This window comes from Ovis aries, chromosome 4 (assembly GCF_016772045.2).
Source record: "Ovis aries strain OAR_USU_Benz2616 breed Rambouillet chromosome 4, ARS-UI_Ramb_v3.0, whole genome shotgun sequence".
NCBI classification, from domain to species: Eukaryota; Metazoa; Chordata; class Mammalia; order Artiodactyla; family Bovidae; genus Ovis; species Ovis aries.
In genome coordinates this window covers 61,234,833-61,257,096 of record NC_056057.1, presented here as the reverse complement: position 1 = coordinate 61,257,096, position 22,264 = coordinate 61,234,833, and the positions used below count along the sequence as shown (strand labels likewise).

The window sequence follows — 22,264 nt, the reverse complement described above, 5'->3', positions numbered from 1 at the left end:
AGGGACTGTTCTTACTAGCAAGCTATTGCTCTGTAGTGAGGCACTGGAAACATTCCTGAATGGCATTTACTATTTTCGTGTGTGCTCAAAGTTTTTGAAATGAAGGCATTTCTTTCTAAGACTTTTAAGCTTTGAAATTCCAATTTTGTGCAAAAACTTGAGATACCCCCACTCTTTGTGGGTATCCAACTCTAACACATAAAGTAATAGATGAGGAAAGATTTAATTGTCCAGGTTCAAACAGATCTGTGTACTTTGTTTAAATTGATGTTGTTATTGAAGTAAACTGTAGAAAGAAATTTGACATTAGAAAAATATGGCATTGCTCATAATGCTAGTGAGAACTTGTCTGCAGGTTTCAATATTTCAGCTTCCATTCGCAGAATATAATTCCCTAATGTAACATTCATAAAACAGTGCTATTCATCCAGGTGCCCATCTCTTCTCAAGCTTCGGGATATTGTGAACATGCGGCATGACCCTGTCCCTGCACTGGTGCGGAAGGGACTGACAGTGTGGTACTGGACGTACACAGTCATGGCTACAAGCAAGTCATGCATGTGGGAAACTTAAGTGTTTCTCTTAGTTCTTAGAAAGGAAGAAGGAAAGGAGAAAGAACTTTTTTATCCTAACTAATTTAAAATGTCTGTTAATCACTGGAGTAATATACCACATGCACAGAAATACTTCTTGGATACATTGCTTTTTTTTTTCTTTTTTTTTCTTCCGGGAAGAAACTGAGCCCAAATCCGTATCTGATCTCCCTTACTACCTGTGACTCTCAAAAGCCTTTACTATACTGCTTCATTGTCATCTTTCTCTAGGCTCCATTCTAGTTCTGTTTGGCTTTCAAAAGCCAATGAGTCATCCTGGTGGTGGAGAACAATCCTGTGGAATGGAGCAGTCTTCAAGAGAACAAAAAAGAGAAAGTGCCATGGAGAAGGGGGCAAAGAGGAAGAGAGTTTTAAAAAAGAACATGCCCTAGGAAGAAAGAGCCTTTAAACGTCTCTTCTCATTCTGTTACCATAGTGGAGCTGGGTTCCTTGGCAGCGATGTGAGTGAGAGAGTGTCCCCTGCAGGCAGACCGAGAGAGTGCATGGCGCAGCTTAGCTGAAAGAAAGATACGGCAGAGTGCAGCAGCTGCCAACTAAGGCAGACCATCTGGGGGTCTTGCACAATACCTGATGAGTGCGAATGCAAAAATGCTTAACAAAATATTAACAAACTAAATTCAGTAGTACATTGAAAGAATCATACATCATGGCCAAGTGAAATTTATCCCTCTATGCAAGAATGGTTCAATATACAAAAAACCAATCTATGTGATACACCTCATGAGGGATAGAAATCACATGATCATCTCAAGAGATGCAGAAAAAGCATTCAATAAAATTCAACACACTTTCATGATAAAAACTATCAAAAAAGTATGTGTAAAGGGAACTTAACACAATAAATGCCACATATGAAAAATGCGGAGCTAAAATCAGACTCACTGGTGAAGAGCTGAAATCTTTTCCTCTAAGATCTAGAACAAGGCAAGGATGCCTATTTTTGCTGTTTCTATTCAGCATAGTAGTGAAATTAAAGAGAAACTTTAAAAGCAATTAAAAGAAATAAAAAGATCAAGGAAAAGAAACAAAAAAACATATAAATTGGAAAGAAGTAAAATTGTCTGTTCGCAGATAATGTCACCTTATATGTAGAAAACTGTAAAGATTCTACAGAAAACCCTGCTAGAACTAATCAATGAATTCATTAATGTTACACTATACAAAATCAACATACAAAAAGTCAGTTGAATTTCAATAAGCTAATAATAAAATACTGAAACAGAAATTAAGGAAACAATCCCATTAACAATAGCAGGGAAAAAAATGGAATAAAATAGGAATAAACTTAACCAAGGGGGTAAAAAACTTGTACACTGAAAATTATACAACAGTGATGAAAGAAATTAAAGCAGAGAGAAATAAGTGGAAATATTCTGCATTCATAGATTAAAAGATTTAATATTATTAAAATTACTACCCATAGTAATCCATACTAGTATAAGTGATCTGCAGACTTAATACAATCTCTATCAAAATCTCAGTGGCATTTTTTTACAGAAAAAGAAGAAAGTCCTAAAACCCATATGAAACAACAAAAGACTCTGAGTAGCCAAAGTCATTTTGAGCAAGAAGAACAAAGCTGGAGGCAACACATTTTCTGATTTCAAAATGTATGACAAAGCTACCATACAAAGCTGTAATACAAACATATTACAATGTAATGCAAATAGTATACTACCAGCAAATAAGCAGACACATAGACAGAGCAGAATAGAGAGCCTAGAAATAAACCCATACATGCATATCAATTGATCTGTGACAGCAATACACGATGGGGAAAGGGTAGCTCTCTTTAATAAATGGTCTTGGAAAACCGAATTTAAAAGAATGAAATTGAAGCCTCATCTTATACTACATACAAAAGTTAACTCAAAATGGATTAAAGACTGAATTGTAAGACCTGAAACCACAAAACTCCTAGAAGAAAATATATGGTAAAAGCCTCTTGACATTAGCCTTGGAAAAGAATTCTTGGATGTGACATCAAAAGCACAGACAACAAGAGCAAAAATAAACAAGTGGGATTATGTTACACCAAGAAGTATCTGCACAGCAAGGGAAGCCATCAACAAAATGACAAGGCAGGGACTGTGGGGAAGGGCAAACAGGGAAGTGTTAGCCAAAGGGTACAACATTTTAGTTATACAAGAAGAATAAATCCTAGAAATTTGTAAAGCATAGAGGCTATAGCTAGCGATACTGTATTGTAGTCTTAAAAATTTGCTAAGGGGATAGATCTTATGTTAAGTTTCCATGCATAATAATAAGTAAAGAAGGCAGGATGATGCTTTTAATTGGAGGATAATTAGTTTACAGTATTGTGATGGTTTTTGCCATACATCAACACAAATCGGCATTAGGTATACATATGTTCCCTCCCTGTGAACCCTGCTCCCACTCCCCTCCTCATCCAACCCCTCTGGGTTGTCACAGAGCACTGGCTTTGGGCTCCCTGGGTCATACATGGAATCCACACTGGCTATCAATTTTACATATGGTAATGTTATGCTTCAATTTTATTCTCCCAAATCATCCCACCGCCTAATACCTTCACTGTGTCCAAAATGTCTCTGTCCTCTTTGCTGCCCCGCAAGTAGGATCATCAATACTATCTTTCTAGATTCCATATATATGTGTTAATATACTATATTTGTCTTTCTATTTCTGACTTATTTCACTCTGTATGATAGGCTCTAAGTTCAGCCACCTCGTCCACCTTAGAACAGACTCAAATGTGTTCCTTTTTATAGCTGAGTAATATGCACCACAACTTCATTATTCATTCATCTGTCAACTGACATCTTGGTTTCTTCCATCTCCTCGCTGTTGTAAATAGTGCTGCAATGAACACTGGGGTACGTGAGTCTTTTTCAATCCTGGTTTCCTCAGGATATATGCCCAGTAGTGGGATTGCTTGGTCATATGGAAATTTTTGAAGGTGATGGACCAGCTTATGGCATGGATGATGACTGTGGTGTATACTTACCTTTAAAGTCATTGACTTGTATACATGAATGTATATAGCTTTTTGTATGTCAATCATACTTCAATAAAATCTTTTTTTTAAAAAAAAAAAAGAGCCATGGAAAGAAAACTAAGTGGGTAAATATAAATGTCTATTGATTATTAACTGTACAATACAATGATAATATATTGTGGAGTTTAAAATGTATGCAGAATTAAAATATATAACAATAAAATGGAAGTAGAGAGAAAATGGAATTAAAATGTTCTGAATTTGTATCAATAGGAGGGAAGTGGCTAGAGTAATAATTTGTATTAGGCTTGTTGTTTGGTTGCTAAGTTGTGTTTGACTTTTTTGCAACCCCATGTACTCACCGGGTTCCTCTGTCCATGGAATTCTCCAGGCAAGAATACTGGAGTGGGTTGCCATTCCTTCTCCAGGGGATCTTCCTGACCTGGGGATCAAACCTGTCTCTCCTGAATTGGCAGGCAGATCCTTTACTGCCGAACCACCAGGGAAGCCCATAATAGGTAAAAGGATGCATGCTACATCTCTAGGTTATTACTACAAAAAAAGTAGAAAAATATATAACTAAGAAGTTAATAGAGGAGGAAGGGGTGAAATAAAACATACTTGAATAATCCAAAGGAAGGCAGAGAAAGAGGGAAAGAGACATTACATGGATGGTTGAGTCAAACAGAAAATAAAATTAAGATGATATATTAGACACAACTTCAATCAGAAGTTCTGTCAAATGTAAATAAACAGTTGAAATAAGAAGAGCTGTTAGACTGAATCTAAGAAACAAAACCCAACTATATGATATTTACAAAGACACATTTTAAATGTTAGAACCATAAAGGTTTACAAATAAAAAGATAGCGAAAAGATATAAAGTACAAATAAATACTTAACCAAAAAAAGGCTTTGCATATTATAAAAAGTAGATATTAAGGAAGAATAATTTTGGAAATAAAGGGGACATTTTATGATTAATATATACAATCACTATTTTAAAGTTTTATGGTCTAATAACATAGTGTAGAAACATATGAAATAAAAGTTGATGGAATGAAAAGAATACTGAACAATCTATAATAAGAATATAAATCTTAACAAATCACTCTCAATTGCCGCTAGAATCGGGAGACAGAAACCCCCCACAAAACAGTATATATATGAAAGATTTAGATAATAAAAATAAATTTAATCTCAGTTGAATACATAGAATACTGAAAGAAATAACCTCAACTGTACACAAAGTCTTTTAGAAAATGGTAAATGAGAGAACATTTCTAAGCTCATTTAATGAGACCAGCAAAACCTTTTTATACCTGTATGGGCATTGAGGAGAGATTTATAGATCAATCTCTCTCATAAGAGAAGCAAAATTCTATATAAAATATAACACTTCAAATTAGCTGATATATTAATGAAGTTCATATGTAACATTAAAGTGTGTGTTAGTTGCTCAGTTGTGTCTGACTCTTTGTGACCCTATGCTCTGTAGGTCACCAGGTTCCTCTGGCTATGGTGTTCCCTGGACAAGAATACTGGAGTGGCTCACCATACCCTTCTCCAGGGGATCTTTCCAACCCAGGAATTGAACCCTGCTTCAAAATGGGTTTTATTCCAGCTTCACAAGTATGGAACATGTACAAATCAATCACTAATCCACCACACTAAACAAAAAAGGGAGAAATATCATATCATTATCTCAAGCAATATTTTTTAAAAAAACATATAAAACACTTCTATATAGAAAATCATAACAAATCATTGAGACAAATTAAAGAAGATGTAAAAACACAGAGGGATACATTATGTTTAGTGATTAGAAGACTCAGTGTTAAAAAGCTATTACTATCTGTTTAAAGCTATCAGTATGTATACTTTTAATGTAAATTCATTAAAAACACCAGAAGTTTTATGAATCAGATTTTAGAACTTGTATGGAAATGCAGAATATCAGTATATCTCAGGGAATCTTATGGAAAAGAAAGTTAAAAAAATTAGACTACCTGATATGAAAATTTACTATACCACAATAGTGATTTAAACAGTGTGGTTCTGGCACATATGTAGATCAGCAAACCAGCAGAATATATCAGAGAGTTAAAAAAGGTCTAAATTGACTCATATGTGGTCACCTGATTTATGACACTGTTTAGTGAGGGTGGGAATGATATTTCCAATGAATGATTCTGAGTCAATTGCTTATCCATGTGGGAAAAAATAATCATGGCTCCTACCTTACGTTATATTAAAAGATCACTTCTAGATAAACTGCGTATTTTAAAAAAAGAAGAAGATGAAAATACTAGTATACTAGGTTAAGATAGTATACTATCCTTATTACTTTTGAGTAGCCAGGCTCCTTACCAGGACATGAAGGTGCTGACTCTGAAGGTGCTGACTCTGTTAAATTACCAATTTAACAAACTGGTAATACCAAAAAGTAGATACTCTGTTCATCACAAGATACCTATTAAGAAGGTAAAAGGAAAGTGGAAGAAGATATTTATAATACATATCTCTAATAAAGGAGTGATATCTAGGCTACATAAAGACTACTACCAATCAATAAAAAAAAGGCAGACTACCAAATAGAAATATGGTGAAAGATTTCAACAGGCACTTCACAAAACAGAATATCTAAGTGTCCCACAGATACATATGAATGTGGTCATCTTTATTATTCAGTAAGCTACATGCAGATCAAAACCACAATGAAATACAATGACATCTACTACAGTGGAAAAAATTAAAGGGACAGAAAATTCTGAATATTCTGGAGACTGTGGAGCACTGAAACTCTCCTGTACTGTTAGTGAGAATTTATATCAGAAACTTTCTGGGTTTCACTAAAACAGAACAAATACACACCCTACAATCCATCAGTTACACATTTAGGTAAATCCCCAACAGAATTTGGGAATTTATTTATTTTCACAGAAGATGAAATGCATAGTTATTTTCACAAAAGAAATTTATGAGAATGTTCAAAGTAGCATTATTTATTTATTTATTTTTATTTTATATTGGAGTATAGTTGATTTACAATGTTGTGGTAGTTTCAGGGGTACAGGGAAGTCCCACTCCAGTTTTCTTGCTGGAAAATCTCATGGACGGAGGAGCCTGGTAGGCTGCAGTCTATGGAGTCGCAAAGAGTCGGACACAACTGAGCGACTTCAGTTTCACTGTTCACTTTCATGCATTGGAGAAGGAAATGGAAACCCACTCCAGTGTTCTTGCCTGGAGAATCCCAGGGACAGCAGAGCCTGGTGGGCTGCCGTCTATGGGGTTGCATAGAGTTGGACACGACAGAAGTGACTTAGCAGCAGCAGCAGCAGCATACTTATATCTGGCTTCCCAGGTGGTGCTAGTAGTAAGAACCCACCTGCCAATGCAGGATACTTAAGAGGTGCTGGTTTGATCCTTGGGTCAGGAAGATACCCTGGAGGAGGAAATGGCAACCCACTCCAGTATTCTTTCCTGGAAATTCCATGGACTGAGAAGTCTGATGGGCTACATACAGTCCATGGGATTGCAAAGAGTTGGACACAACTAAAGCGACTTAGCACATACATATATATCTATTCTTCTTCAGATTCTTTTCCCATATAGGTTATTACAGAGTATTAAGTAGAGTTCCCTGTGCTATACAGTAGATCCTTGTTGATTATCTATTTTATATGTAGTACTGTGTATATGTGAATCACAAACTCCTAATTTATCCCCCACACTCACCTTTCCCCTTTGGTAACCATAAGTTTATTTTTTAAGTCTGTGAGTTTATTTCTGTTTTGTAAATAAGTTCATTTGTATCATTTTTCAGATTTCACATATAAGTGAAATCCTATGATATTTGTCTTTGTCTGAACTACTTCATTTGATATGATAATGTCTAGGTCCATCCATGTTGCTGTAAATGGCATTAATTCATTCCTTCTTTGGCTGATAATATTCCATTGTATATATATGTACCACATATTCTTTATCCACTCATTTGTTAATGGACATTTAGGTTACTTCCGTATCTTGGCTATTGTAAATAGTGCTGCAATGAACACTGAGGTGCATGTATCTTCTAGAAGTATGGTTTGCTCTGGATGCATGCCCAGGAGTGGGATTTCTGGATCATATGGTAGCTTTATTTTTTTTTTTTTAAGGAACCCCTCATAGTGTTCTCCCTAGTGGCTGTAACAATTTACATTCTCACTAATGGTATAGGATGGTTCCCTTTTCTCCACACCCTCATATGCTTTTTGGCCATCTATATACTTTCTTTGGAGAAATGTCTGTTTAGATCTCCTGCGTATTTTTTATTTTTTTATATTGAGCTGCATGAGCTATTTGTATATTTTGGAGATTAATCCCTTGTTGGTTGCATTGTTTGCAAATATTTTCTGCCATTCTCTGGGTTGTCTTTTCATTGCCTATGGTTTATAGTGTTATTTATAATAGCTCTATAAGTGGAAATAATGCTATTGTCCATCAACAATAGAATGGGTAAATTGTGAAATATTCATGCAATGATATAAATAAAACTATATACATGAATGAATCTTAAAGCATAATGCTGAGTGCACTAAACTAGATACACACAAAAAAGGACACTGAATTTATATAAAATTCAAAGTAGACAAACCTATTATATGGTTTTAGCTGTCAGGATACTGATTGTCTTTGGTGAGGGTAAGGTTAAAATTCATTGAACTATATACCTATATCTGAGCATTGTACTATAAGTATGTTAGTTTTCAATGATAATGTTTACATTAATTTAAATAACTTCATTAGATTATATGAATACAAAGGAAAACTCAGTTCTTCCCTCCTCAATCTTGTTTGGATGGCAGAAATGTAACTGAGTGACATAGTAGAGGTAAGCATGATTGGTATGTTCCATGGGACAAAGGGGGATTACATACAACCTCAATTGAGAATGGAGATTAGTAAGGCTTCCTGGGGGAAATGATGACTCAATTGATCCTTAGAATAGGAATTAACAAGGTATATCATAGTTGTTACCTGCAGACAATAGAACCCACTTCAGCTGGTCTAAGCAGAAGGTGTTTATTAGAAGGCAACAAGTTACAAAATATCATGGAATATCTGGGAACCAGGCTGGGCTGCTACAAAGACATGATCCATATAGACAGAGAAAAATATCTCAATATTCAGTATCCATGAAATTAATAGCAGAAACATCATTGACTCTATTGCTTTCTGAAGTCCATGATATATAGTACTGGATTCCTATGCCACTAGTGTCCCAGAGAAATCAGACATTTCTACTACTGTCTTGCCAAATAACCTAATCTCTCTATACAGTGACATCCTTCACTTTTGCCTCCAAGTTTTGCAGTAGTGCAACAAACTAGTAGAAACTAGCTCACTTACAAGCACTATAACTGTACAGAAATTTTCTGACAGACCAGAAAGGGTTGGAATGGATGTTGAATGAGCTAATGTATGGCATCTGCTGTAAATCAAGTAAAAGGAATAGGAAAGTAAGAAATCCAAAAAGAAGGAAGGGCAGCTTTAAAGATATGTTGGCATACAGCTATGTGAGTAGAACCAAATATCTTCATGGCCTCCCCTCCTTCTTATGTTAGAAGCTGCACAACTTGCTTCTCTATGACGCAGGAGTTTGTATATTTCTGAGTGTGTGTGTGTGTGTGTAAAACTCTGAAGAACTTGGTAAATGATATCCAGACTAAGGCTTAGTTTCTTCATTTGAAAATCAGTACAGTGATACAGATTGATACACAAAGCCCAGGACTGCTTTGAGGGTTAAATGAGCCCACATTCAGGTAAGCATCTCATGTAGTACCTGATATATACAAGAGATGTAATATAAACTTCTTTTATCTGAAAGAGAGAGATTATGGCAGTTGGTGAGAAAGGAGGACTTGAGACGGATGGTGTGTAACTGATCGTATTTTCTCCTTTTAGAAGCTGAAACTTCTAGGCAAATAACTGGGAAAAAAAAATGACAAGCAGAGCTTACGATGGCACATTCCTCCTTGATTCAGATACGAACAAAATATAATTTCACATCTACCTGATGGAACTACTTTTCTACAGAGAAAAATAAAAGGTGAGTGCAGAGATTACACATTACAGAGAGCCAGTAAAACAGGAGGCAAGCTTTAATGCCGGTTACATGGAAATCCTATTCCATACTCAGGAAAGCAGAGGCTCTCTGGGGCCAGGTTATTATTATTTTTTAATTAGTCCTATTGAGCTATAAGTTATATGCAAGAAAATTCACCAATTTTAAGTGTACAGATCATTGAGCTTTGACAAATAACTACAACACAATATAAAATGTCCCATCATCCCGTAATTTCCCCCAGGCTCCTCTGAAGTAAATCCCTTCACCTGCAAACTGGGCCCTGAGCTACACTGATCCTTCTAACATATTGGGTTTGATTTTCTAGAAAAAGAAATCATTTAATATGTAGTCTTTTGTGGCTGGCATCTTTTATTTAGTGTGGTGTTCTCCACTTTATCACTTTCCCTCTAAAAAGCCTTTCTATACCTATTTCCCTAATTATCTTTCCCCCCTTATGAAATTTTAATACCACAGATATACTTTTTGTGTGTTTATATACTACATGTATACCTGCATTTTATACACCAAAAATAAGATTTTTCACACCCTCAGAACAAACATTTTCCCCCTTGGAGGCAATATTGCCCAATTGAGAATACGTAGTTTAGTATGATGCTTTTTTGATTCATCAGTATTATATCAGCAGTTGGTTCATTTTTATTGCTTTGTAAGCTTGATTGTATGAAGAGACATTCAAGAATGAATAGAATAATTATGAATGTGTTACAAAGGTCAGGTATTAGCCACATAATTCAACTACTATTCTCCCTTAACTTTGATGCTTGTTGTCCCTGGTATTAGTAAACAGACCTCTCTTATCAAACAGTTGTTCAAGCAAGAAATCTAGGAGTGATTGAGATACTTCCTTTCCCTTCATTTCTCCATATACAATTAATGTCAAATCCTGTCAATTTAACCTCTAGATTATTTCTTGAATCTGGTATAAGGGATTGGATTTTGCTATAACCCAGAACATGCTAAACATGTTAATAATTTTGATTTTTACCTTCAAAGAAATGGGAGGCCACTGAAGGAATTTAAATAAAGTGAAGTGACTTGATTAGTGTGATTAAAAATTAATACATCTTTTATTTAGTAAATAGCAACTTAGATGTAGATAATAATTAAATCACATTCCAGGTGGTACAGTGATTAAGAATCCACCTCCCAAAGCAAGAGACGTGAAAAACGGGGGTTCAGTCCTTGGGTCAGGAAAATCCCCTGGAGGAGGAAATGGCAAACAGTATTCTTGATCACATGGACCACAGCCTTGTCTAACTCAATGAAACTAAGCCATGCCATGTGGGGCCACCCAAGACGGGTGAGTCATGGTGGAGAGGTCTGACAGAATGTGGTCCACTGGAGAAGGGAATGGCAAACCACTTCAGTATTCTTGCCTTGAGAACCCCATGAACTGTATGAAAAGTCAAAATGATAGGATACTGAAAGAGGAACTCCCCAGGTCGGTAAGTGCCTAATATGCTACTGGAGATCAGTGGAGAAATAACTCTAGAAAGAATGAAGGGATGGAGCCAAAGCAAAACCAATGCCCAGTTGTGGATGTAACTGGTGATAGAAGCAAGGTTTGATGCTGTAAAGAGCAATATTGCATAGGAACCTGGAATGTTAGGTCCATGAATCAAGGCAAATTGGAAGTGGTCAAACAGGAGGTGGCAAGAGTGAACGTCAACATTCTAGGAATCAGCGAACTAAAATGGACTGGAATGGGTGAATTTACCTCAGATGACCATTACATCTACTAGTGTGGGTGGGAATCCCTTAAAAGAAATGGAGTAGCCATCATGGTCAAGAAAAGAGTCCAAAATGCAGTACTTGCATGCAGTCTCAAAAACGACAGAATGATCTCTGTTTGTGTCCAAGGCAAACCATTCAATATCACCATAATCCAAGCCTACACCCTAACTCCTAACGCTGAAGAAGCTGAGGTTGAACAGTTCTGTGAAGACCTACAAGACCTTTTAGAACTAACTGCCAAAAAAGATGTCCTTTTCAATATAGGGGACTGGAATGCAAAAGTAGGAAGTCAAACACCTGGAGTAACAGATAAATTTGGCCTTGGAATGTGGAATGAAGCAATAGAGTTTTACCAAGAGGGTGCACTGGTCATAGCAAACACCCTCTTCCACCAACACAAGAGAAGACTCTACACATGGACATCACCAGACGGTCAACACCAAAAACAGATTGATTATATCCTTTGCAGCTAAAGATGGAGAAGCTGTATACAGTCAGCAAAAACAAGACCAGGAGCTGACTGTGGCTCAGATAATGAACTCCTTATTGCCAAATTCAGACTTAAATTGAACAAAGTAGGGAAAACCGCTAGACCATTCAGTTCAGTTCAGTTCAGTCCCTCAGTCGTGTCCTACTTTTTGCGACGCCATGAATTGAAGCACGCCAGGCCTCCCTGTCCATCACCAACTCCCGGAGTTCACTCAGACTCACGTCCATTGATGTGGCGATGCCATCCAGCCATCTCATCCTCTATCGTCACCTTCTCCTCCTGTCCCCAATCTCTCCCAGCATCAGAGTCTTTTCCAATGAGTCAATTCTTTGCATGAGGTGGCCAAAGTACTGGAGTTTCAGCTTTAACATCATTCCTTCCAAAGAACACCGAGGGCTGATATCCTTCAGAATGGATTGGTTGGATCCCCTTGCAGTCCAAGGGACTCTCAAGAGTCTTCTCCAACACCGCAGTTCAAAAGCATCAATTCTTTGGCACTCAGCTTTCTTTATAGTCCAACTCACATCCATACATGACAACTGGAAAACCATAGCCTTGACTAGATGGACCTTTGTTGGCAAAGTAATATCTCTGCTTTTGAATATGCTGTCTAGATTGGTCATAACTTTCCTTCCAAGGAGTAAGGGTCTTTTAATTTCATGGCTGCAATCACCATCTGCAGTGATTTTGGAGCCCCCCAAAATAAAGTCTGACACTGTTTCCACTGTTTCCCCATCTATTTGCCACAAAGTGATGGGACCGGATGCCATGATCTTTGTTTTCTGAATGTTGAGCGTTATCCTTGGAAGAAAAGTTATGATCAACCTAGATAGTATATTCAAAAGCAGAGACATTACTTTGCTTGGACTGCAAGGAGATCCAACCAGTCCATTCTGAAGGAGATCAACCCTGGGATTTCTTTGGAAGGAATGATGCTAAAGCTGAAGCTCCAGTACTTAGGCCACCTCATGTGAAGAGTTGACTCATTGGAAAAGACTGTGATGCTGGGAGGGATTGGGGGCAGGAGGAGAAGGGGACAACAGAGGATGAGATGGCTGGATGGCATCAAAGACTCGATGGACGTGAGTCTGAGTGACCTCTGGGAGATGGTGATGGACAGGAAGGCCTGGCGTGCTGTGATTCATGGGGTCGCAGAGAGTCGGACATGACTGAGTGACTGAACTGAACTGAACTGAAGCCAACTTTTTCACTCTCCTCTTGCACTTTCATCAAGAGGCTTTTTAGTTCCTCTTCACTTTCTGCTATAAGGGTGGTGTCATCAGCATATCTGAGGTTATTGATATTTTTCCCGGCAATCTTGATTCCAGCTTGTGTTTCTTCCAGCCCAGTATTTCTCATGGTGTACTCTGCATATAAGTTAAATAAGCAGGGTGACAATATACAGCCTTGACATACTTCTTTTCCTATTTGGAACCAGTCTGTTGTTCCATGTCCAGTTCTAACTGTTGCTTCCTGACCTGCATATAAGTTTCTCAAGAGGCAGGTCAGGTGGTCTGGTATTCCAGTCTCTTTCAGAATTTTCCACAGTCTACTGTGATCCACACAGTCAAAGGCTTTGGCATAGTCAATAAAGCCGAAATAGATATTTTTCTAGAACTCTCTTGCTTTTTCGGGTATGCCCTAAATCAAATCCCTGATGATTATACAGTGGAAGTGAGAAATAGATTTAAGGGACTAGATCTGATAGACAGCGTGCCTGATGAACTATGGATGGAGGTTCATGACATTGTACAGGAGACAGAGATCAAGACCATCCCCATGGAAAAGAAATGCCAAAAAGCAAAATGGCTGTCTGGGGAGGCCTTACAAATAGCTGTGAAAAGAAGGAAAATGAAAAGCAAAGGAGAGAAGGAAAGATATAAGCATCTGAATGCAGAGTTCCAAAGAATAGGAAGGAGAGATAAGAAATCTTTCTTCAGTGATCAATGCAAATAAATAGAGGAATACAACAGAATGGGAAAGGCCAGAGATCTCTTCAAGAAAATTAGAGATACCAAGAGAACATTTCATGCTAATATGTGCTCGAAAAAGGACAGAAATGGTATGGACCTAACAGAAGCAGAAGATATTAAGCAGAGGTGACAAAAATACACAGAAGAACTGTACAGAAAAAATTTTCACAACCCAGATAATCACAATGGTGTGATCATTCACCTAGAGCCAGACATCCTGGAATGTGAAATCAAGTGGGCCTTAGAAAGCATTGCTATGAACAAAGCTAGTGGAGATGATGGAATTCCAGTTGAGCTATTTCAAATCCTGAAAGATGATGCTGTGAAAGTGCTACACTCAATATGCCACCAAATTTGGAAAACTCAGCAGTGGCCACAGGACTAGAAAAGGTCAGTTTTCATTCCAATCCCAAAGAAAGGCAATGCCAAAGAATGCTCAAACTGCCGCACAATTGCACTCATCTCACGTGCTAGTAAAGTAATGGTCAAAATTCTCCAAGCCAGGCTTCAGCAATACATGAACCGTGAACTTCCTGATGTTGAAGCTGATTTTAAAAAAGGCAGAGGAACCAGAGATCAAATTGCCATCATCCGCTGGATCATGGAAAAAGCAAGAGAATTCCAGAAAAACATCTATTTCTGCTTCATTGACTATGCCAAAGCCTTTGACTATGTGGATCATAATAAACTGTGGAAAATTCTAAAAGAGATGGGAACATCCAACCACCTGACCTGCCTCTTGAGAAACCTGTATGCAGGTCAGGAAGCAACAGTTAGAACTTGACACACAACAACAGACTGGTTCCAAATAGGAAAAGGAGTATGCCAAGGCTGTATATTGTCACCCTATTAATTTAACTTATATGCAGAGTACATCATGAGAAACTCTGGGCTGAAAGAAGCACAAGCTGGAATCAAGATTGCTAGGAGAAATATCAATAACCTCAGATATGCAGACGACACCACCCTTATGGCAGAAAGTGAGGAGAAAGTAAAAAGCCTCTTGATGAAAGTAAAAGAGGAGAGTGAAAAAGTTGGCTTAAAGCTCAACATTCAGAAAACTAGATCATGGCATCTGGTCCCATCACTTCATGGCAAATAGATGGGGAAACAGTGGAAACAATGTCAGACTTTATTTTTTTGGCTCCAGAATCACTGTAGATAGTGATTGCAACCATGAAATTAAAAGACGGTTACTCCTTGGAAGGAAAGTTATGACCAACCTAGATAGCATGTTCAAAAGCAGAGACATTACTTTGCCAACAAATGTCCATCTAGTCAAGGCTATGGTTTTTCCAGTGGTCATGTATGGATGTGTGAGTTGGACTGTGAAGAAAGCTGAGTGCCGAAGAATTGATGCTTTTGAACTGTGGTGTTGGAGAAGACTCTTGAGAGTCCCTTGGACTGCAAGGAGATCCTACCAGTCCATGCTAAAGGAGCTCGGTCCTGGGTGTTCTTTGGAAGGAATGATGTTAAAGCTGAAACTCCAGTACTTTGGCCACCTCATGCAAGGAGTTGACTCATTGGAAAAGACTCTGATGCTGGGAGGGATTGGGGGCAGGTGGAGAAGGGGACGACAGAGGATGAGATGGCTGGATGGCATCACTGACTCGATGGATGTGAATTTGAGTGAACTCCGGGAGTTGGTGATGGACAGGGAGGCCTGTCGTGCTGAGATTCATGGAATCGCAAAGAGTCAGACACGACCAAGTGACTCAACTAAACTGAACTGATAGGAAAATTGGGAGACATGCTATGGTCTCAGGGGGGCCCATGATAAGATCTTAGTCAAGCACTCACTGTTAGACGATTATGTAACTGTGATGAGAAATTCAGATAACTCCTCCTATTTCTTGCTGCTACCTTGATTTAGTCTTTTTCCTTTTTGCCAAACAAATAATATCTTTTAAAAAATAAAGTATAAATATTCTTGGATCACTTGCTGATGAGTTGGAAGGAATTGGAGAATTAAATGATACTTAAAGGAAAAAAACATTTTGTGTGCTTAATGCATCCACTTTGCTTTCTGTCCATCTTAGGATATTACCCGCCCCCCTCCCCCCGTTGTTACTGCAATACCAGTATCTATGTATCAGCTTCAAATGGTCCGAAATCAAGCTTTATGCAAATAGTTTTAACTATGTAGATATACATGTATCTCTGAGGGCCTCTTGAAGTGGTCTTTAACCTATTAAAGGTCAAGAATCAATGACTTACTGTGGTTTCAGTGTAGAGTACCCAGAAATGCATATGACAATAGTTCTCATTCTTAAGGCATAAAAGGTTTACATCATGTAAACAGAAAATTGACAAAGTCACCCTGCCAGTTTAATGGAAACAATATATGAACGAAATTCTGGAAGCTTGTCAGTTACACGGGTGCTTTATCTCTTCCAGGTGACTTCTGAAGCATGGCTGCCCACAATACTTCCACCTGCGATGACCCTATATTGACACCTCATTTAACCAGGCTCTACTTCGTAGTGCTTATTGGAGGGCTGATGGGCATCATCTCCATTTTGTTCCTGCTTGTGAAAATGAACACCCGGTCTGTGACCACCACAGCAGTCATTAACCTGGTGGTGGTCCACAGTGTTTTTCTGCTCACAGTGCCTTTTCGCTTGACCTACCTCATCAAGCACACTTGGACATTTGGGTTGTCCTTCTGCAGATTTGTGAGTGCCATGCTGCACATCCACATGTACCTCACATTCCTGTTCTACATGGTGATTCTAGTCATCAGGTACCTCATTTTCTTCAAGCACAAGGACAAAGTGGAATTCTACAGAAAACTACATGCTGTGGCTGCCAGTACTGCCGTGTGGCTACTGGTGATTATCATTGTGGTACCCCTGGTTGTTTCTCAGTATGGAATTCATGAGGGCTATGACAGCCACCACTGTTTCAAATTCCACAAGGAACTTGCTCATGCATATGTGCAAGTCATCAATTATATGATAGTCGCTATTGTCATAGTCATCGCAGTGATTCTCTTGGTCCTCCAGATCATCATCATTGTGTTGATGGCACGGAAGCTCGGACACTCCTTACTATCCCATCAAGAGTTCTGGGCTCAGTTGAAAAATCTGCTTTTTATAGGAGTCATCCTTATTTGCTTCCTTCCCTACCAGTGCTTTCGGATTTATTACCTGTACACTGTGGCAAACTCAAGAGACTGTAACTACAATGTTGCATTTTATAATGAAATCTTCTTGAGTATAACAGCGATTAGCTGCTTTGATTTGCTGCTTTTTGTTCTTGGGGGAAGCCACTGGTTTAGGCAAAAGATAATTGACCTATGGAATTGTCTTCTATGCCGTTAGCCACAGACTACAGTATTCAACATTACCTCCTTAATATTGACAGTAAAAACAGGAATGGCTATTTCTTTACTCGATTAAAACCATGTCTTGATGCAACCAAACAAAAGGACTGTAAAATGTCAGAGCATTCATTTCAGCCTTTGTTTAATTCTTATCATCTCTCAATGATACATATACAAAGACTAGTGTTGTTCAATCTACCTGGAGTTGCAATACTGCATTATTCTCCAATATAAAATGTCTACTTGGCCCATCCAGGTACTATGGGTCCAATGTTTTCTGAGTTTTTCTACCTTATTTTAATTTCCTCAGTTTGAAACATGGCCTTTCCTTAGATTTTGAACTGGACTCAGCCCTCTAATTCTTTTCATTCCCCTTGCTGCTGCTGCTGCTGCTAAGTTGCTTCAGTCATGTCTGACTCTGTGCGACCCCATAGACAGCAGCCCACCAGGCTCCCCCATCCCTGGGATTCTCTAGGCAAGAATACTGGAGTAGGTTGCCATTTCCTTCTCCAATGCATGAAAGTGAAAAGTCAAAGTGAAGTCGCTCAGTCGTATCTGACTCTTCGCAACCCCATGGACTGCAGCCTACCAGGCTCCTCCGTCCATGGGATTTTCCAGGCAAGAGTACTGGAGTGGGGTGCCATTGCCTTCTCCAAAACTTAGGTAAATTAATCCTAGTCATGATTCTACATCAAAGACAACAAACTTCACTTGGCTAACCAGATGAGATGACCATTCAAATCACCCTCACACACACACACACACACACACACACACACACAAACATGAGGGGGGAGAATAGTATTGAAAAAAAAAACAAAACTGTTTTAGATGATCAAAACTCTGATGAGAAGTCACTCACCTAGACATCAAGAGAAACAGAACTCTTTGTGATTAAACAAGGTACCTAGATTTGTCTTTTGAAAGATAAGTTGTAAGAATGAGATCACTTTCCTCAATATCTCCAAAAATCATTTTAAAACTTTCTGAATATATCTAAATAATGGTGAAACTGTAACTTAGAGAATAACCCTGACCAATATGCTGCTAGGCATAAAAATTAGTTCCCAAGAGAAGTGATTAAATCTCCCCCCTTTCTGTTTTTTGAAGGATTTCTAGTTGTCTTGGGCCACAATTTAGATTTTCCTTGGAGACAGAAAGTTATACTGAAATTTTAGAGTTCCCTTCCTCCCTTAGTTATGTGTCTTTAAATAAATGAAAACAATATCCTAAAAAAAAGAACTTCTGAGAAATACATAGAAAAACCATTAAGCTAGACTATGAGATTAGACTGCTAAATTGAAACATACAACTATGGATTTTTCCCCTCATGCTCACATTTCTACTATTTCCCTCAAAGTTTCACAATCTTGCAACTTAGCAAAGAACTGATCCTCTTTCCTATTTGATCCTTCAAAATCTGAAGTGATTCTTGGTAGGAAGAGAAGAAATGAGTGAATTAAGGTAATTTTTTTCTCCTCCCAGCAAGGTAAATGTTTAGGATTTAAAGATTTTTCTTTATTTGTTATACCCTCTGCATCCACAAATTCATCAAATGAATAAGAGATATCCTTGTGAGGTTTATGATTACTGAAATTGCTGAGTCATAGAAATTAATTTTGAGGAAGAAAAGTGACAACATACTGCACAGATGACTTATTCAAATTTTTTTCCTGTTTTACATTTTCTCTTATCCATGTTTTTTTCTAAGTTATAATTATTTAAAAAATTAAAAAATTATTTATGAGAATTACATTGTTTCTCTCCTTGTATATCCAAGTCTTACTATCATAATGTCTTGTTAGCTTGTAGATTGTATTAATATTATAGTTTCTTTCAGTCTTTAAGTATGTTGAGGTCAGGCAATTATGCTTTTTTCTGTATTATTATATATTATAATAAAGAGCCTGTTTTACGGGCCTATAAGAAATGCTATCCCAAATATAGAAATGCAATGTATAAAATATCTTATTCATTAATATTTACAAAATAAACAAAAATTTCAGTTTGTCAGTTCTTTGCCTCTAACTGCTTTGAAAGTGAATCTCATGCAGGAGTAGGAGTGACATTGGCCTCTCAGGCTACTTTTGGATATCACAATTATAAAAGAGTACTACTGGCATTTGATGACTGGGATTAGAGGCTAGCCTTGCACTCAATTAAAAATTATAAAGGTGTGCGGCCTTGCACACCTTGCCTTGCACACAATTAAAAATTATCCAGTCTGTGAAGACTACCCTGATTGTCCAGTGGTTAAGATGCTATGCTCCCAATGCAGGGGGCCCAAGATAGATTCCACATGCCACAACTAAGACCCAATACAGCCAAAGAAAGAAATATTAAAAAGAAAATTATCAGGTCTTACTCAGTACTAGATTGTTCTTCAAGACATTCATGAAATAAAACACATGATCATAATAATTGGAGCAGTTACTTAGGTTTTATTCACTTCACATAAACACATAGTATTTGTGGTATGGTATGATGTTAATTTTTCAAAATTTCCAGAAGCATAGCTACCATGGATATTGAGGAAAGATTTTATTCTGTTTTCCTTAGAACTTTACCAAGAGTTGTTCATACCTTTGGAAAATCATAATTGTCAATGGAAATACCATCTATGACATTAATATACAACACACACACCTATAAACAACATTTGTAGTTGTATTCAGGTAGATATTAAATATAGGTGCCAACATCAGACTGCCTAATTTGTCTCCTTTGAGATCATGTCTGAGCATTTACACACTGAAATACGTATCTTTTATTGCAAATAACTTTCTCTTTCATTGCTCATTTATGTTACACTTAGAACATTATATATATATATATATATATATATATATATATATGGATTGTATTATGGGTTGTATTATCGGTGAATTTTATTTTAGAATGGTAAAAGTACTGCTAAATATTTGCAATAAAATTAAGACATTGGGTCTGCAAGAATAGGCTGAGCGCCAAAGAATTGATGCTTTTGAACTGTGGTGTTGGAGAAGACTCTTGAGAGTCCCTTGGACTGCAAGGAGATCCTACCAGTCCATTCTAAAGGAGCTCGGTCCTGGGTATTCTTTGGAAGGAATGATGCTAAAGCTGAAACTCCAGTACTTTGGCCACCTCATGCAAGGAATTGACTCATTGGAAAAGACTCTGATGCTGGGAGGGAGTGGGGGCAGGAGGAGAAGGGGACAACAGAGGACAAGATGGCTGGATGGTATCACTGACTCGATGGACATGAGTCTGAGTGAACTATGGGAGTTGGTGATGGACAGGGAGGCCTGGCGTGCTGTGATTCACGGGGTCGCAAAGAGTCGGACACGACTGAGCGACTGAACTGAACTGAACTGAACTGAACTACCACAAATAGCATCAGTTTAAAAGGAAAGTGAAAGTGAAGTCACTCAGTCGTATCCGACTTTTTGTGACCCCGTGGATTGTAGCCCACCAGGCTCCTCTGTGCATGGGATTCTCCAGGCAAGAATACTGGAGTGGGTTGCCATTTCCTTCTCCAGGGGATCTTCCCAACTCAGGGATCGAACCCAGGTCTCCTGCATTGCAGGCAGACGCTTTGACCTCTGAGCCACCAGGGAAGCCCAAGTTTAAAAGGGAGCATTGCCAATTATGCCATTATGAACTGGAAAAATACTCCTATATTTTGGAAATAACCTCAGTGTTATTCAATTGTGTTTTTCTTCCTACATCAAGTGGCATGTGGAACTTCCCCAACCAGAGGAAGACCTTTCCTGGTGGCTCAGATGGTAAAGAGCTTGCCTGCAATGTAGGAGACCCAGGTTTGATCTCTGGGTCAGGAAGATCCCCTGGAGAAGGAAATGGCAACCCACTCCCGTATTCTTGCCTGGAAAATCCCATGGACAGAGGAGCCTGGAAGATTACAGTTCACGGTATTGTAAAGAGTTGGACTTGACTGAGAGAACCAGGGGGACCAGGGATCAAATCCATGCCCTCTTCAGTAGAAACACAGACTTAAGCACTGGACCACCAGGGAAGTGCAGAGTGATTCAATTCTAAATTATTTTTTTTTTTATTACTGTAGTGATTAAAAAAGTAAATACAATTTCCAGGAGAATACAAAAAGAATATATATGTATTTTTTTCCATTTTGATATGACAAAGGCATTTCCCTGAACTGCATAACTTCCAGATTGGCTCATGATCAGTATCTAAGATTTTGAACCCATGGATAATGGTAATTTTTTTTTTAAATGAAATGAATTTTGTTTGAATTGATTCAAAAAGTGCTGAAAATCTTCAAATCTTTCTCAAATCCATCTGAGTGGGACTGACATTAAAGCTGCAGTCCAAGATTAATATGGCAGTTTTCGGAAGGCAGTTCAGTTCAGTTCAGTTGCTCAGTTGTGTCTGACTCTTTGCGACCCCATGAACTGCAGCACGCCAGGCCTCCCTGTCCATCACCAGCTCCTGGAGTTCACTCAAACTCATGTCCATCGAGTCGGTGATGCCATCCAGCCATCTCATCCTCTGTCGTCCCCTTCTCCTCCTGTCCCCAATCCCTCCCAGCATCAGGGTCTTTTCCAATGAGTCAACTCTTTGCATGAGGTGACCAAAGTACTGGAGTTTCAGCTTTAGCATCAGTCCTTCCAAAGAACACCCAGGACTGAGCTCCTTTAGGATGGACTGGTTGGATTTCCTTGCAGTCCAAGGGACTCTCAAGAGTCTTCTCCAACACCACAGTTCAAAAGCATCAATTCTTTGGCACTCAGCTTTCTTCACAGTCCAACTCTCGCATCTATACATGACCACTGGAAAAACCATAGTCTTGACTAGACGGATATTTGTTGGCAAAGTGATGTTTCTGCTTTTGAATATGCTGTCTAGGTTGGTCATAACTTTTCTTCCAAGGATTAAGTGTCTTTTAATTTCATGGCTACAGTCACCATCTGCAGTGATTTTGGAGCCGCAAAAATAAAATCTGACACTGTTTCCACTGTTTCCCCATCTATTTGCCATGAAGTGATGGGACCAGATGCCAT

At 38.2% G+C, this 22,264-nt stretch overlaps 1 protein-coding gene across 4 annotated transcripts in view; it reads left to right on the top strand.

Moving 5' to 3' along the window:
• Window positions 1-19,259, top strand: part of GPR141 (G protein-coupled receptor 141) — a 65,733-nt gene extending 46,474 nt beyond the window's left edge. For all 4 annotated transcript variants that reach the window (XM_004007889.6, XM_042248588.2, XM_060414765.1 and 1 more), the window contains 2 exons: window positions 9,541-9,685; window positions 16,319-19,259. In XM_004007889.6, the coding sequence (XP_004007938.1) occupies window positions 16,333-17,244 (912 nt within the window). In that variant the 5' untranslated portion in view covers window positions 9,541-9,685; window positions 16,319-16,332 and the 3' untranslated portion in view covers window positions 17,245-19,259. The remainder of the gene's footprint in view (window positions 1-9,540; window positions 9,686-16,318) is intronic.
• The last annotated feature ends 3,005 nt before the right edge of the window (window positions 19,260-22,264 follow it).